The sequence below is a fragment of the Gobio gobio genome (assembly GCF_949357685.1).
Source record: "Gobio gobio genome assembly, chromosome: 19".
Taxonomy (NCBI): Eukaryota; Metazoa; Chordata; class Actinopteri; order Cypriniformes; family Gobionidae; genus Gobio; species Gobio gobio.
The window spans coordinates 38163330-38180170 of record NC_137112.1 but is presented as its reverse complement, the minus strand read 5'-3'; the positions used below and the strand labels follow the sequence as shown (position 1 = coordinate 38180170).

The 16841-nt window shown below is 37.8% G+C and overlaps 1 protein-coding gene across 1 annotated transcript in view; it reads left to right on the top strand.

Moving 5' to 3' along the window:
- The window catches only part of slc8a1a (solute carrier family 8 member 1a), a 69308-nt gene that overhangs the window by 7232 nt on the left and 45235 nt on the right, over positions 1-16841 (top strand). The window contains exon 2 of the mRNA XM_079844107.1: positions 1059-2916. Within this exon, the coding sequence (XP_079700233.1) occupies positions 1097-2916 (1820 nt within the window). The 5' untranslated portion in view covers positions 1059-1096. The remainder of the gene's footprint in view (positions 1-1058; positions 2917-16841) is intronic.

Below are 16841 nucleotides of genomic sequence, written 5' to 3'. Positions count from 1 at the left end.
TTTATTTACTTACTTATTTACCTAAGATGGTGTACTGGTTTGAGATGGTCCCACATGCTGGCCAAGCTGGTGTTCAGGTTTAGCTGGTCAGCATGCTGGTCCAAAATGGTCAAAAAATCCACAAACCTAGCCAACAGACCATCTTGACCAGGCTGGGTGACCAACTAAAACCAACATATCATTTTAGGCTGGATTAAGCTGTTTTCCCCCCCAGTAGGGTTATAATAAGATAAAGCTTAGTATGCAATTAAAAATCTTTTCAAATTGATTAATGTGTTTCTGTTTCATGCAAAACAGCTGTTGTATACATGTGTGTATTGCTTGAATGATATCTGCCTGTCTACACCATCATCAGAGCTTTTAAAATAAATAAATAAATTAATTAACAGACACTCTATTCTTACTACTCTTAAAAAAAAAAAAAGGTAGATAAGGCTACAGGCCACCGGTAATCTCAGCTTTACTGATATTCAGTACTAAAGCACAACTGTGAACACGTTATTGGTTTTATAATACAGTTTTGTAGTTTATTTCAGACAAAAATGTACCAATTAGTTTGTATATTTCTTCTCTAACAAAAAAAAAACGGTTGGATCAAACATTGGTGTAACCAAGCAGCTTGCAGTCTAAAAACCGGTCTGGAACATATAAGTGGAGTTGAGTGACAGACGTTACACTCCCCCACTCAACACTTTCTGCAATCACTCTTTGCCAACTCTTTTCCAGGTTTTCCATTTCCTCGCTGTGTTTTCCCCATTTCGAGCGAACATGAAGTGAGAGAAAACACGGATGTTCTGACTTTAAAACAAAAACCGTTTCTCCTTCAGGCAAACTCCGCTTACACTCAGCACTGCTTGCATACTCAGGTCTGGAATGTTGTGAACAAGCATGTATACAAAGAATGAGACTTCCCAGTGCTGTTGTATACTGTAAATATCAGCGCTCTCTGAACTTTGCTCGGCTAATCGAATTTGAGCATCAGGTTTTTTTAATTCTGGTGAACCATTTTGCTATTGTATCATTCTTAACAATTCTCCGCACTTTTTCTTCCTTCACAGGCTACGGGAGAGCAGGAACAAAATACCTCACTAGGAACATGGGCCAATCTGGGACTTCATACAGTTTTTCTCTCGCTCTAAACCTCAGCATCTTCCTCTTAGTTTTCTCTTATGAGCTTATGCCAGCCACTGCTGGCGGCACTAAATCGAGCTTAGATGTAGATACTTCTCCTAACGAAACGTCTTCACCCGAGACATGTGGTGGTAGTTTTGAGTGCAAAGAGGGTGTGATCTTGCCATTATGGAAGCCGGAGAACCCGTCTTTTGGGGATAAGTTGGCTAGAGCCACTGTGTATTTTGTTGGTTTGTTCTACATGTTCCTGGGGGTATCCATCATTGCAGACCGCTTTATGGCTTCCATTGAGGTCATCACATCCCAGGAGAAAGAGATCACCATCAAGAAGCCAAACGGAGAAACCACAACCACTACTGTTCGTGTTTGGAATGAAACCGTCTCGAATCTTACTCTCATGGCTCTGGGTTCATCAGCCCCAGAGATTCTGCTCTCCGTGGTAGAAGTTTGTGGGCACAACTTTGACGCAGGCGAGCTGGGCCCAAACACCATTGTTGGAAGTGCAGCTTTTAATATGTTTGTCATCATCGGTCTCTGTGTCTCTGTGATACCAGAAGGAGAGCATCGGAAGGTCAAGCACCTGCGGGTGTTTTTTGTCACCGCCACTTGGAGTATCTTTGCTTATACGTGGCTTTATCTGATCTTGGCGGTGATTTCCCCAGGTATCGTGGAAGTCTGGGAGGGACTGCTTACTCTTTTCTTCTTTCCAATTTGTGTCCTTTTTGCTTGGGTTGCAGACCGCAGACTTCTATTCTACAAGTATGTGTACAAGCGTTACAGAGTCGGAAAACAAAGGGGGATGATCATCGAGACCGAAGGTGAGCCGGAGCTTCAGTCAAAGGCAGATATCGAAATGGACGCCGGGATGCTTAATTCTCACGCAGAGGAGTTCTTAGACGGAACGGTGGATATTGAAGATAAAGACATGGATGAGGATGAGGCCAGAAGGGAAATGGCAAGGATATTGAAGGAAATGAAACAGAAGCATCCGGAAAAAGAGATGGAGCAGCTGGTTGAGCTCGCCAACTACCACGTCCTCAGCCAGCAGCAGAAGAGTCGTGCGTTCTATCGCTGCCAGGCCACTAGACTTATGACTGGTGCGGGTAATATACTAAAAAAACATGCTGCAGACCAAGCCAGGAAAGCACTTGGCATCCACGAACTTCGCTCAGAAGTCTCAGATAATGATATTTCCTCCAAGATCTTCTTTGACCCTGGCACATATCAGTGTCTTGAGAACTGCGGAACTGTGGCTTTGAATGTGGTACGACGTGGCGGCGACTTAACTAGCACTGTGTCGGTGGAGTACCGCACAGAGGACGGCACTGCCAACGCAGGCTCTGATTACCAGTTCACAGAGGGTGTTATAGTCTTCAAACCAGGTGAAACCGAAAAGGAGATAAGAGTGGACATCATTGACGATGACATTTTTGAAGAAGACGAACACTTCCTGGTTCATCTCAGCAACGTCAAGGTCATGTCTGAAGGAACCAACAATGGAAACCCAGGCGCCAATCATGTGGACTCATTAGCTGGTCTTGGCCTTCCTTCAACAGCTACTGTGACTATCTTTGATGATGACCATGCTGGCATCTTCACATTTGAGGAACCAATGGTTCATGTCAGTGAAAGCATTGGTACGATGGAGGTGAAGGTGGCACGTGCCTCTGGAGCCCGTGGAGTAGTGGTAATCCCATATAAAACAACTGAAGGCACTGCAAAAGGTGGAGGAGAGGACTTTGAAGATACTCATGGTGTCCTGGAGTTCCAGAACGATGAGATTTCGTAAGTGTATTTTGTTTTATTTTAACTATTCAGTTAGAATGTGGTGCAAAATGACACACAATTTCAATTTTCACAATTCAAAGGGAAATCAACATAATCTTGTATTGTCGAAAACCCTAGTTAGTGTTCCACACTAAGGATGACCAACTTGCCTTGAGTCAGTTTTGGGCCAGATGACCGAATTGTCACTTGTCCTATTGGGTTAGCGCTATTACATTTTTAAAATCGTGTAAATGGATTTTATGGCTTCCAAAGTTAAACATTTTGCTTTCTGTGACATATGGAGATGGTTGTAAATTCTGCTTGTCAGATTTTTTAAACGTGTCAAATAGGTAAATTATCTCAATAATTTTTTTTGTATAATAATAAACTGTAGAATTTCCTGCTATTATTATACATTTCCTATGTAAAGAAAATTGAAAATGTTATGGCCTGACTAGGCATGCTGATAAATCTTTACTGTTGAGCCCTAAATAGAGTAATTAAAATGATAAATTCATCAAAGTCTTCCAGATGATTTTATCTCCTCAATCTATGTTCTTTATTTCCCACAATATGTTTCCCCCTTGATGTATCTGTTGGCTGTTTTTTTTTCTTGCTCATTTTCCTTTGCAGCCCTCCTGGTGCTTTTTTCACCCTCTCATTTCCCCACTAGCTTTACTCACTCTTATATTTCCATTTTGCTCAGTTTATTTCAGAATCTCACATTAATACTTTGTTTTTTATATAGTGGCTACTCCCAGATCTCCTTAATCCTTGGCTTTGACATTGTTGTACCCATTGCATATGCATATTTAAGGAAGTGCATTGATATGGTCAGCTTATTATTATTTTATTGATATAGGTTCTTGTAGTTGCATGCATTTCCACCTCAAATCCACCTTAAAGTGACATGCAAAACAATTTAGCTGGATCAAAAGAGTGTAAGAGATACTTTTATTGCTTGAGGTGATTAAGTTCCTCCAATAACAGACCTTTGACACACAATAAAGGCTTTGACAAATGTGGTCCTTGAAGTCTGAACTGAATGAAAAAGCATCTGGTTTGGAGTGAATGAGCTAAGTAGAAGCTTTCCACAAGTCGGATCTGTTTAATCTGTGTAGAGGCATGCCACAGAATGTCTTGGAGTTCCAGAACTGCTCATTTGGGTGACTAATTACATTTCCATAACCGTTGCAATGCTCGACTTGAGCTTGAGCTCCATCGCTAGGGCTTTTGGCAGAGAACAGGCTCTCCTCACCAATCTCCTCCTCTTCTGGCACTTCTGGCACTCAGCCTCAGATCATTTATTGGTATGATCACATACTTGACAAGGTGGCCTGAACCCCAGATATTTTCCATGACAGGGAGGATGTAATGATAACAGATTTACTCAAGTCAAAGATAAACAGCTCGGAATTTGCTCCAAGATCTTGAAATGGAAAAGCTCCCTTACTTGTGCTTATTTTAAACTGATTAATGGGAAGACGTGCACAAATGTAAACAGAGTTAAACGCATTGCTTTGAAGTAAGCAACCTACACCACGCTGATCTGGCTATGCCTACAGATGAAGTTCCATATATGGGCATCTCGACTCTGGACCTTGGATCCTATTTGGAGACAACTGTTGTTAGTGGATGTTTTTATATGGTGCTCCTTCAAATCAGTGTCCTTTACTCGTAATTTAGATGGAATCAACCGTTTGGATTCCTTTGCAAAAGGAAAGTCTGGCAATTTGTTTTTAGAGGTTAAAATAGGCCAGATGACTTAGTACATCCCATATTGAAAGCAAAAAAAAACATATTATAGATTTGGCAATAAGGATGTCAATGAAGAAGTGAGATGAATTAGGACCCTAAGACATCTCAGTGGTGGTAGTCAATTTATTTGAGTTCACTGAAGTAGGCTTACTTGCTTTTATTATTATTATTAGAGTAAATCTATAACTGGCCTCTAATCACAAACCGGTCTTGCACTATAAACACTAGATTAAATTTGGATCCCTGTTATTGATGTATTAGCATTGAGTGTTTCATCCTGATGGGGGGCTGTCAAAAACATGAGCAATCCGTCTGTGTCCTCTTAGGGTTTTGTCATGCAGAGTAATGAATATGATGTTTATCATTAGCAAGTTTTATATGGTAATCTTGCTGCACTTTAGGGCTATGTCCTTATTTAGTAGCATACTGAGGGTTTTTTGCATTTTCCTTAATACGCAGAGTAACAAGCTAAAATGAGTGTATTGCCGATGATCTTGTTAAAAGAGAATGAAACTTAGACATGGGAAAATGGGGGGGCAGACAGAGAACACAGAAATAGTACGTTAGGCATGTTTATCTTGGCTTATGTGAGATCTGTACATGGGACAAAATCTCTAGGGGGGAGGGAATTTCCATCAATAGTTGGACAATTCCGAATAGTATTTACATTTGTGTAGTCTCTCAAAATGGTCAGAAAAACAAAATTATTTTGCAATCCCCCAAAATATTTTTCATTATTCACAGACGAGAGATTGTTTTGAATTGGTTCATTTTTTGATTGGCTAAAACGTCTATTCTATTTCCCCCCTGTCTACTGCCTTTCACATATTTTGAGTTGTTTTACTGAGCTCAAGGCTGTTACAAAGACGGCTGTGAGAATTCCGTGATATCTGTCAGGTGATAAGGATTTTTAAAGTGTGACCTTCCCTGAAAACGCTTCCAGCCTCTTTAGTCTAATTAAGTTAACAGTCAAATGCTTAGTTAGGGTCTTCAATAAGACACTGCGACATGACCTTTGTTATAAGGACACACTATGTCCATGTGCCCTCATGCACAGTTGCCAGAGTTCTTGCCTCTGCCCATGGCTAATTAGATGACTCGTTCAGTGGTCATGTGACTGACAGTAAACCTTGGGCAGTGCATCTCATGTGAGCATTCTGAAACAAAGACATGTGGTGCAACTGATGAGTTGAGGAAAATTTTACACAAAAAATGGTTCAATTAAACTTTTTCATGCATTAAATTAAGCCTTGTAGACAAAAAAAAAATACTTGTTTTTTTTTTACTAATTACTTAATATGGATTAGGTTCTTGTTCAAACTTAAATTAATTTAGCTGAGATGCAATGAACATGACCTATAATGCTCCTCTGATGAAGGTAATCTACTTCAACAGCGTATTCAAATATTTCTATATTTTACTACATAATATCATATTATTCATCTTAGTACTTTATTTTATTTTACTTTTATCATCGTGTATTGATAATTTTGCCGACTAGATGCAATGAAAATGCTTCTCAGACGATATCATTCTTCATTCTTTTCTTTTTTTTACCCTGTTATACAACAATAAATACTGTCAATAATTTTCTGCCATAAGTCTGTGTTTCTGTACATCCGGTTATAGTATAAAAAAAACTACACATTGTGTCCCAATGTGAATGGATTAGGTAAATATCCAATTTACAAATTCAAGTTTAATTCATGTCATTGGCATTGTGTATTAGCTCATTTTAGTTAACTTAACTGAACAAGGGGCAGAATCCTTTTTTTTTTTTTGAGACTATGTTTCTCTCTTTTTATTGGTCAAGAATTATGTCCTGATTCTACAAGAGAAGGAAAGATGCTCCCGGGTTTATTGTTATGTTTTTGGAGCGTGTTTTTCCCCCCTAGTCGAGGAGGAGAGGGCACACTTCTGTCGCTAGAGTCTTCTGCCAGCTCAGAGCTGCCCAGACAAACAGGCTGTCAGTTGATTTCATGTGACTTGTTGTACAAGGCAAAGATAGAGTCAGCAGCAGTGCACCATTAAATCACTGCTCCCATCTCTGCTGGGAATATTAATCATATTTGGTAGCCCCTCTCGGCCAGTTATTATCTTATGATCATCTATGACTAATTCAAATTATTTCCAGAGGTGCCTGCCGAATGCTTGTGGCTTTGTGTTTTACAGTACGTGTGTTTCCCAAATTTTCATTAGGAGATCAGCCTTTTTTCTGAAACGGCTTGATGATAGGTTTACAATACAGTCTTTTGAATATGTGGCCTATGGGGAAGTACAGAGGTCGGGTTGTGTAGCTTTACTTGATGTTCATGGCATTAATGCATTGGTTTTTTAAGACACCATACTGGCGAGAATGTTCTTCCTCTTAAGGGAGGTCATGAAAATTGTATTAAAAATGGAAAAAGAAATTTCGGTTTGATGACATGAATCAGCAGTTGGCTCCCAGAGAGCCAGCCACCATCAGAATAACCCTCGGTGTCCCTTAAAGGCGAGTTTGTTCTTAAAGGATCTTGATGAATCTCAGCATTACGTCTGCCTGTTTAGTTTAGTTTATTCATTCATGATGAAATCTGTACACACTGAGTGAGTAATGGAGATTGTTTAGAGGACAGAGAAAGTATTACGTTTCACTCAAAATTAAGATTTCTTTTTTACTACATAACATAAAAAAAATTTAACTGCTGATGCCAATAATGATATCTAGTGACATGCAGAGATAAATCTGATTGGACTCTTCAGTGTAAACTTTATTTGAAAAGTGATTTTATTTTATTTTATATTTTTATTATTTTATATTTTTTAATTCTGCAATATTTACTCAGAATTCACTACAAAAATACACACAATGCATATACAATTTGTAATTAACTGTATATGGCGGCCAGGCTGATGATATATATCACTATTCCACTTCACGTACGATAACAAACATAGGGTTTAAAATTAGAGCTGTGGAAAATCTCTGCAAAATTTCATACTGTGGAGTTGAAGAGAATGTTAACAGTTATTTGGCCCACATTCATTCAGTGATGTTGTTGTCGCCATAGTTTTGGGTCTGAAAATGATTTTCCTGACAGGTTATGGTTCAATTATTCTTAGTCAGACCAGCTTTCAACCAGAAAAATGACTGCAAGAAGTTCCATACATACTTTTAATCTGCTCTCTCTCTCTCTCTCTCTCTCTCTCTCTCTCTCTCTCTCTCTCTCTCTCTCTCTCTCTCTCTCTCTCTCTCTCTCTCTCTCTCTCTCTCTCTCTCTCTCTCTCTCTCTCTCTCTCTCTCTCTCTCTCCCTTCAGTCTCTCTCTCAGCTGTAAGGTTCTCCTCTTTTTGCCTCATGCTTATTTTGAACACTTGCATAAACTCCATGATGTATTTTCCATGACTTCAGCCTAACATGAGGGCAGGCAGGAAGATGGGAAATATCCTCCTACAAACCTTGGGAAAATGGATCAAAATGATAGACAGCTATGTTTTCTTGAATTTTTTACTGTAGAGAGGAAAACCGGCCTAAAATTAATTATATGTGGAAGGAGAGGAAAACTCCGATCCACCGTAACCTTTATTGCATTGCATGCAGAGGCTCTCTGGCTCTGAGATATGTCCTAGAAGCGTCACACAGCAAATCAAACGACACCCACACAGTGTTGGGGAGTAACATACTAAAAGTAGCAATGTTAATGTAGTGAACTACGTTTTCATTATGTGTGACAGTAGCTCGGTTGTTTTTAAATCAGTGTAGCTTTGCCAGTAACAAGCTCCTTTTTGCAGTGCAGTTTTTTTTTAAATGCTACATCGTTGGTTTTAAAGGTGTCATGAACTGGCTTTTTTATTTTTTTATACTGTTGTCTGAGATCAACTTATGACGTTTGCGTGTTTTTTACATTCAAAAACATCATAATGAATAAGTAATAGGCTACTTTCTGCCTTGGTTTTGAGGCTTTCTGAAAAACGATCGGTTTTGATGGGCGTACTTAGGGCTCAACATAAAAAAAAATTCCCACTGGCCCCTGGGGCCAGTAGATCAGAGTTTTGCTGGCCCCTTCTATATTTTTATTGGCCCTGAAAGAAATATAAGGAAAACTTTTCCATTAAGCTGTACTGTATGTATTGTATACATTAGGATTAATCAATAGACTACAGCAAATGGAGTACATGAATTAAGAGCTAGAGAGCCCCTGGAGACATGCAAAAATAACCAAATTGTCATTGTAACTGAATTTTTTATTGCCTGACCAGTAATGTTAGCACTGTGTTTGCCTATATAATGTGTATCTTTGTTAATTGTTTATTATATATATATATATATATATATATATATTATATATATATATATATATATATTATATATATTTATATAAAACAAATGATAAACAATTAACAAAGATACACATTATATAAGATATTTTTGGCTTCATTTAGCCGTAGTCACGTGACATAGGTGTTTTGAATCACGCTTCGGATCGTTCGACTCGAAACATCTGCGCTTCGGATCGTGCAAAGCTTCGGAACTACAGTTTTGCGTCAGCCATCCCTGACTTGCACATGAAACCGAAAGTATAATTTACTCGTCTCGGAATGACACCCAAATTAACTCATGACACAAATCAAGTAGGCTACTCGCACTTTGGATCTATCATTTATGAGCAAAGTTACGGTGCTATATATTAGCTAGCTAGTTGAGTAACTTATCTTCGACATGCTACATCGGTGAGGTACTCAGAGCCAACGTCTTCGCAATTCTGTGACGGTATGATGTTTGTTTTGCCTTTGCGGATGGCCAATCACTGGCCCGCGCGGGCCAGTGATTGGCCATTCAACTAGCCCGACATACTCTTTTACTGGCCCCGGGCCATTGCTTATGTCGAGCCCTGGGCGTACCGCACTGAAGACTTGGAAGTAAACGCCCATGGCTAGGATTGGATAAGATTTGCATATTTAATGAGCTTCTGCTCCCCTGTCAGTGACAGCGTATGGCAAACGGCAACCGGAATGAATCACCCAGCCCACAGCCAGGGCTCGCAACATGTCTTTATCAAACAAACACATAAGGCTGCTCGATTATGGAAAAAATCATAATCACGATTATTTTGGTCAATATTGAAATCACGATTATGTAACACGATTATTTCACATGACTTTGGGAATGTGTTGTATTTATTAAAAATACACCTTTCAACAATTCAATTGAAATTGTAACATTTGTTGTACTTTTTGAACTATTAAAATAAATAATATAACATATATTCAAATCAAAGTATAAAAGTATTCACGTAAAAATGATAACCACAAATAAATAAGATCAACAATATGGTTCGGCTAGATATGCTTTTCAGGTACGTCTAACATTAGTTTTCAGGTACAGAAATGTATCAAATGTAAAATAACATTGCATATTTGAGTGCATAAATTAAAGATGAATCCTATTAAACTTACTTAAGCTATTCAATCAAGAGCGGTGAGTGAAGTCCTTGTCTTTTGTTGTTTGACATTAAACAGACAGCAGTAAAGGCTACTGCCTCTTTAAGACCTAATGATCGGATATGCGTTGTCTTTATCGACTGTATAAAGTTAACTTAAGGCATATACAGACTATGTCTGCTAGGATACTCATCAAGATGGACATGTTGACATACGTTTTGTGTGAGTTTGTCCGTTCAAGAGCAAGACTTGAAAGAGAACTCAATATTTGCGCGCTGAGAGACGTGTGCGCGCTCTCGGATGAGCGCACAGAGATACATTTTCTCACAGCGCGCGCGGCTTCTCATTCGCGTCTTCTGGCACTAAACCCGGGTGATGACGGTGAAAACGACTGGTCATATTCAAACATACGGCAGCACTCGCATGCATTGAACAAAGTTTACAAAGAGAGAATTATTTGAAAAATATGAGGGGAAAAAGGACGTTTACACGGCACCCCTGCTCTCGTCAGTTTTTGTTTCTTTATTAGATTGTCATTGGTCACTCTGTTTAATTTTCAAGTGGTTAAACAAATTCGTGGTGTTCCCTTGCGTTGCAGCCACTACCATGTAGCAAATCTTGCACGTAGCATGTTTCTGCTCGTCGTCTGATTCCTCGAAGCCAAACTGTTCCCAGACAACAGAGTTGGTTTTGCCTTTTTCGCTCACCAAACGCTGCTGTAACTGCCCTCCTTCTGCCATCTTTACTCGCGCCGAGTTTTTAAATTCCAGCGGATGATATGCACACGAGACTCACGATCTGAGAAAGTTTGTGGCTTCGGGAGGGGCGGATGAGCGCGTGCGCGTTTCATTCAGAACGCAAGACAAAATAAGAGTGTTCTTGCAAAACTGAACCTGGCAAAATATAATAATTTTTTCTCGATTGTACTATTTTGGTGATCGTTGGGAGGCAAAGTCGAAATCGAAATCGAAATTCGATTAATTGCACAGCCCTACAAACACAATGATTAATCTCTCATCCACCCGCGATTGATTGGAATGTTATTTCTTTTATCATTTCGCTCGATCATCAGTGAATATAACCATGAACCGCACATAGCCTCAGAACTTTGGGCTTTGCGAGCTGGCGTTACAAGTCAGAGTCTGATCACGAATAAACCAACAACACCCTCTCCAGCCTGTGACCGCGTGCTAAGGTATGTAAACAATAAATATCAAACGATCTATAACAATGCAATACTAACACATATAAAAAAACATGTTTTACTCACATAAGTGTGTTGCACCGTTCCTGTCGGAGCCAATATAGAAGGCACAGCATTGTGTTTTAATCTCAATATGTCTGCAAATCCAGTCTCGACCTCTTATCTTGTTTACTATCGATTCCACATCGTTTAGCTTCACGAGTCGGTGGGCGGGCTTGAGGCGGTGCTTCTGCGTCCTACTACGTCAGTAGTTGACATATTCTGAGATCTCTCGTTTTCTGGGCCTGGTGTCTATGATAGCTTTTCTTTGACTAACAAGGACGTTTTCAGCTCTGAAACTTGCAGGATATTCTTTTATCACAATTAACTTTTATATACCAAAGGCTCAAAGGAAAGTTGATTTCTCAATTCATCACCCCTTTAATGTCATATTGTATTGCACTTGCACACACAGCTTTATATAGTCAAGTGAACTGCCGCAAATGCACACTCCTGTCCTCCCTCTCATGAAGTGTTCCTTTCAGTGAATCTTTTTTTTTTATTCATCGATTCCTTTAAATGAATTATTTTGGTAGCACTTTATTTTACAGCCCTGTCCCGCATGTACATACTATGTACTTTATTATAGCAATTACAATAACTGGGTAATAACTAGGTAACCCTGAACCTACCCCAAAATCTAACCTAAACCCATGTAGTTACCTTATATTACCAGTGAGTACATGTACTGTAAAATAGAGTGTAACCATTTTTTTTAATAATGATTCACTAATTATTTTTTCCAGTTTTTCAACATTTTCTATTATTATTTAGTGCAAATATATTCAAGTTCATTCATTTGAGAGAGCTGTTTAAAAATCTCCACTGATTTTGTTATCATTTTGTGAACTACTATTATAGCATAATATTTTGCTGCTCATCACTGTTTTCTACTCTGTTTACTACTCAATTATGACTTCCCCTCACTTTTTCGCAAAGCAATAGTTAAAATATGAGTTATCAGGTTCACCACGTGGCAATATAATAATTCATAATTATCAATACTTTCACATAGAATTGAGCAAAATCCAATGGTAGATCTACAATATTAGCCTAATATCAGTTCAGACAAAGGCTTATCTCTGTGTTAGTTAGTGGGTGACTTACAACAAGCTACCAAACAATACTCACTAACATATCGGACTCATGGAAAAATACATTGGTTATCATCATTTTTTTTTGTAATTGCTCATTTATTAATAACTCCGCATCGTCAGTATAAAAGAGAAAAAAATAAATATAAAACAGCCTTAACAGCCTACTTACTGGAGTTCCACAACTATCGAAGAACTTTGTACTCTTCCACCAAACCACTGTGAGGCGGGGGGACTCAAAAAGTTTCTAAACTTAAAACGCATTTTTTTTAGCCCCGTTTGCATATGTATTTGTTTTACCACTTACACAATTATTTTAACTATATATCATTATATTATTTTCAATACACAATGTGGTTTTTAATAATATTTTTAGAGGGGGGCAACAACCTGACCCAGACCGTCCCAACCCCCCAGATCATGATTAAAGTTTCTGTTTACATAATATATGTGTGTGTACTGTGTATAATTATTATGGATATTTGAATACACGCACATTTATTTATATATTGAATAAATATTTGCATGTATATACTGTATACTGAATATATTTATATAATTTAAATTATATATAAATATTTTATATAAATATAAATTTTTTCTTAAATATATACATGCATGTGTGCGTATTTATATGTACATAATTATTACACATTACACACACAACATACAATAAATATATACAAAGAAAGAAACCAGTCTAGGGATTTGCACATTTCACTACCTTTGTAAATGTGTGTAAGTGACAAACTTGAAAATATGTATTTCTTGAAAAGGGTTGTCTAATTACTTAGGCCTACTGTAAGTAGCTTGCAGTTTCGTAAGATTTTGAAATAGCTTCACGCACAGCAGCAGATCTGCCACTTCAAATTCTGTTAATTTAGTTGACTCCCATTACATAATATAATGGCTCACCCTTTTTACCCGCATCACTCTTTTAACTTCAAAACCTGAAAACCATCCTGCAATGAGGCTTATTAGGGAAACAACATGGTATGACTGAAGCCTACCGCGGTGCACATACCTTTACCATCCTCTCATCAGCATTCTGATGACAGATTGTGTTTTCATGCTCATTCGCTCAGCGGCTGTCAGGCTTCCTGCCCGATATTCTTTTAACGCATTTCTCGGAGGGGTGGGGGAAGATGTGTGGCTTTAATTATCATCTCTCGTTATTGTCACTGTCGCCATCCTCGTCACAGACCTTGCCAGTTTGTTGTGGAGGAGCACAGATTGCATTTAAGTAGTCCGAAATAATACCCTCTCAAGTGTATCCAGGAATAGGTCTTGTTTTCTGAAGTGCTGTTATTTCCATTGCGCTTCCTCTATGTCTCTCCTGATCTGTTCTAGGCCAGTTTTGTCCATGGACAACATCAGCTCAGCAGTAAGGATTCAAGAGGGAAATGGATTTTTCCAGACAAATTGCCCTTTTAACTGCACAAGCTGCTTACCTTCGTTTGGGATGCAAAGTTTTCTCAAGTTTTCTATTTTGTCCTTTAGTAAAATTAAGTACCATGATATGAAGGAAAATACTGCAGTATATGGCGTGGCAATATATCAAATATTCATAATATATTTGCAATCATTTATTAATGAGATTATTCAATTTAACTGCTCATTGGGCTATTCAACAGGATTTTATGGATTATTTGATTACTATAAATAATCCATTAAATGCAGCTTTTATTTAAAAAAGGAAATCTTTTGTAATGTTATAAATATCTTTACTATCATTTTGAACAATTGAATGCATCCTTGATGAATAAATGTATTCATTTCTTTTAAAAAATCTAACCTTTAAACAGTATTTTAGGTAAATATTTGAACAATTACTATGTTATTATGTTGGTACAAAATTGCTAATTTAATATATCATTTTTTAAGGATTATAGAAAATTTTTTGTGATGAACATGCCTAGATTAACTAGATTTTTATTGTGCTTTAAAAAATGTTTGTTAAAATTCATAGTTCAAATAATGGTCCCTTGTATTAAAACTGAAATCACCTTTTTAAAGGCTTTTCAAAGCAAATAGAGTGTAGTCCTTGAGAATATTATTTAAACGTCCATGGGTCTATAAATGGTATCCAACAATAGTGAACACTGACAGAAATCATTTTCCTTATGTCAGCCAGAACAATTTGGAGCCTTTCCCCCTCGCAAAAAATAATAATCTGTCAAAAATAATCACATTTGTAAATTCCTATTAGAAGGCAGTGCAGCAGCTTCTCTGCAGTATCCCTTAGGCCGAAAAAAAGAAATTACTTCTGACTAAATCCAACGTCTGACTGTTGTCAGGCTGTGATGTATGTGACAGGGGACTTTTTAATGCAGCAAGTTGTTAAGGAACTTTTCCATATTTTTCCACCCAGGAATGACAACATTCCATCAGAAGCAGTGACAGAATGGAGATGGAATTATATTCTCCACTGGTTAATGGATGGAAGACATTAGTGCCAGGCTTGGTTGAAATGTATGCTGGCTTTTCATCCATCATCTTCTTATTCCATTCTAGTTTTGAAAGGTTTTTCCTTACAATGAAAATGTTCACCCTTTACCCTAATAAATCGACTTTGCTGTTCATGAGCTTTCTCCTACCACCTGTTCCCTCAATGTAGTTAACGTCTATGCTTCATTTAATTATTTTTTTGCCCATGTATCTTTTCCAAATGCTTTGGTTTAGTTCCACTGTCAATCCTGGATTTGTTAGCGAGAAATAACAATATTGTGCATTTCTTAAGCCATTGAACCGATTAGGGTGAACGTGGTAGACAAAAAGAAGAGGATTAGGATTGTAACCTGATTTTGAAATAAGCCGTCTGTCCACCTGTCTTGGGTATTTGTGTTTCTGGCATATCTGAAGATGTACATCATGTGATTCAGAAAAACATGATTTTTGAACAAATAATCACTGCACATGCCTACAGCTCAAAGAATACAGATCAGGAGTTCAGTATTTACAAAATGACAGCGGTCCGATTACAAAACCCATTGGGACTCCACATGTTAAATCAGGTGGCAAGGTCGTGACACTTTTGCACATCACAGAAATGTTAAACCGCCTGGAAATGACAACATTTCATGAGTCATACATGTTTCTGTAGCCTTTATGCCAGGAGTAATCACATGAAGATTGTCACAGCTGATTCATGCTATACTAGAGTGCGTACGAGACACTGGATTGTATATAGAGTGTGGCCTTTTATCTTAACACAACAAACTTAGGCCACTGCTCAGTTCCCGTTTTAGCTGTTAGGATACAAGTAGGAAAGATGGAAATATTGTGTCACAGGAAATTGAGCACATTAAGACGCTAGTAAATAAACAAGTAACTAGACATGTCCTTAATGATTCAGTATCTCAAATATTGACTGGATTGGACACCCACACCCTTTTCTTTCTTAGCAAGATCCCCACGGTTATGGAAAACCTCGAAATATCAGAATTTGTTTACTTTTTTAAGTGTAAATATGTGTTAAAATTAAGTTAATTGTAGCATAGTTTCTTGAAAATGGCTTTAAAAGGAACCTATTATGCCCTTATTTCAAAGCCTTGATGTTGTATGGGGTCTACTAGAATAGGTTTTCATGGTTGAATGATAAAAAAAAAAACATAATTATTAACATATTTTACATTATTGCAGCACCTCTCTTCCAAGACTGTCTGTAACGCTCTGTTTAGTCTCTAAACTTCACCCCCTCGGACCGTTGGCTGAACGTCTGATGCATATGGCACACTTATCTGGAAACACTTCAGGAGTTTCAAAGTCGTCATCTGATTGGTTGAATTCTTCAGGATGTCCGCGAGACGAACGTGTTGCAAATGTCGCGACTCCAAACTCTCTCGTGGAAGAGGAACGCCGTCGTGTTTACAACTGTGATAATGAGCGCATACCAGGATCAACTAAACACTGGATTTTCAAAAGCATGTGAAGTTTGCGCATAATGTTCTTGAATGAATAATTTCTAGATGCACGCCGGACTGTTATTGCAGGGACATCGACTTTACATTTTCACGCCCCTAAACATGACACGGAACAAAACAAACTGTGATTGGTTGTGTTTATATGTAGGCATGTGCCGGTATCAAATTTTCATGTTGCGATTAATTGCTGAAGCTTTTATCACGGTATACGGTATTATCACGATATTGAAATAAGTTGCAAAAAAAGTGTTGTCATACTATAACAGGTTTAATAAGTTTCTTATAACAAAAGAACCAAACATTTAAATACAATAAAGCAATACACAAAAATGTATAAAGTAAAAAAATATTTATTAAGATATTAAGTGCAAAAGAATTATAAAGAACAATAGGTAACACTTTACAATAATGTCTCACCAGTTAATGCATTAACATTAACAGAATGAATAGCTACATTTTTACAGAAGTTATTCTTTTTTGATAGTGTTAGTTTAAAAAAGCAACT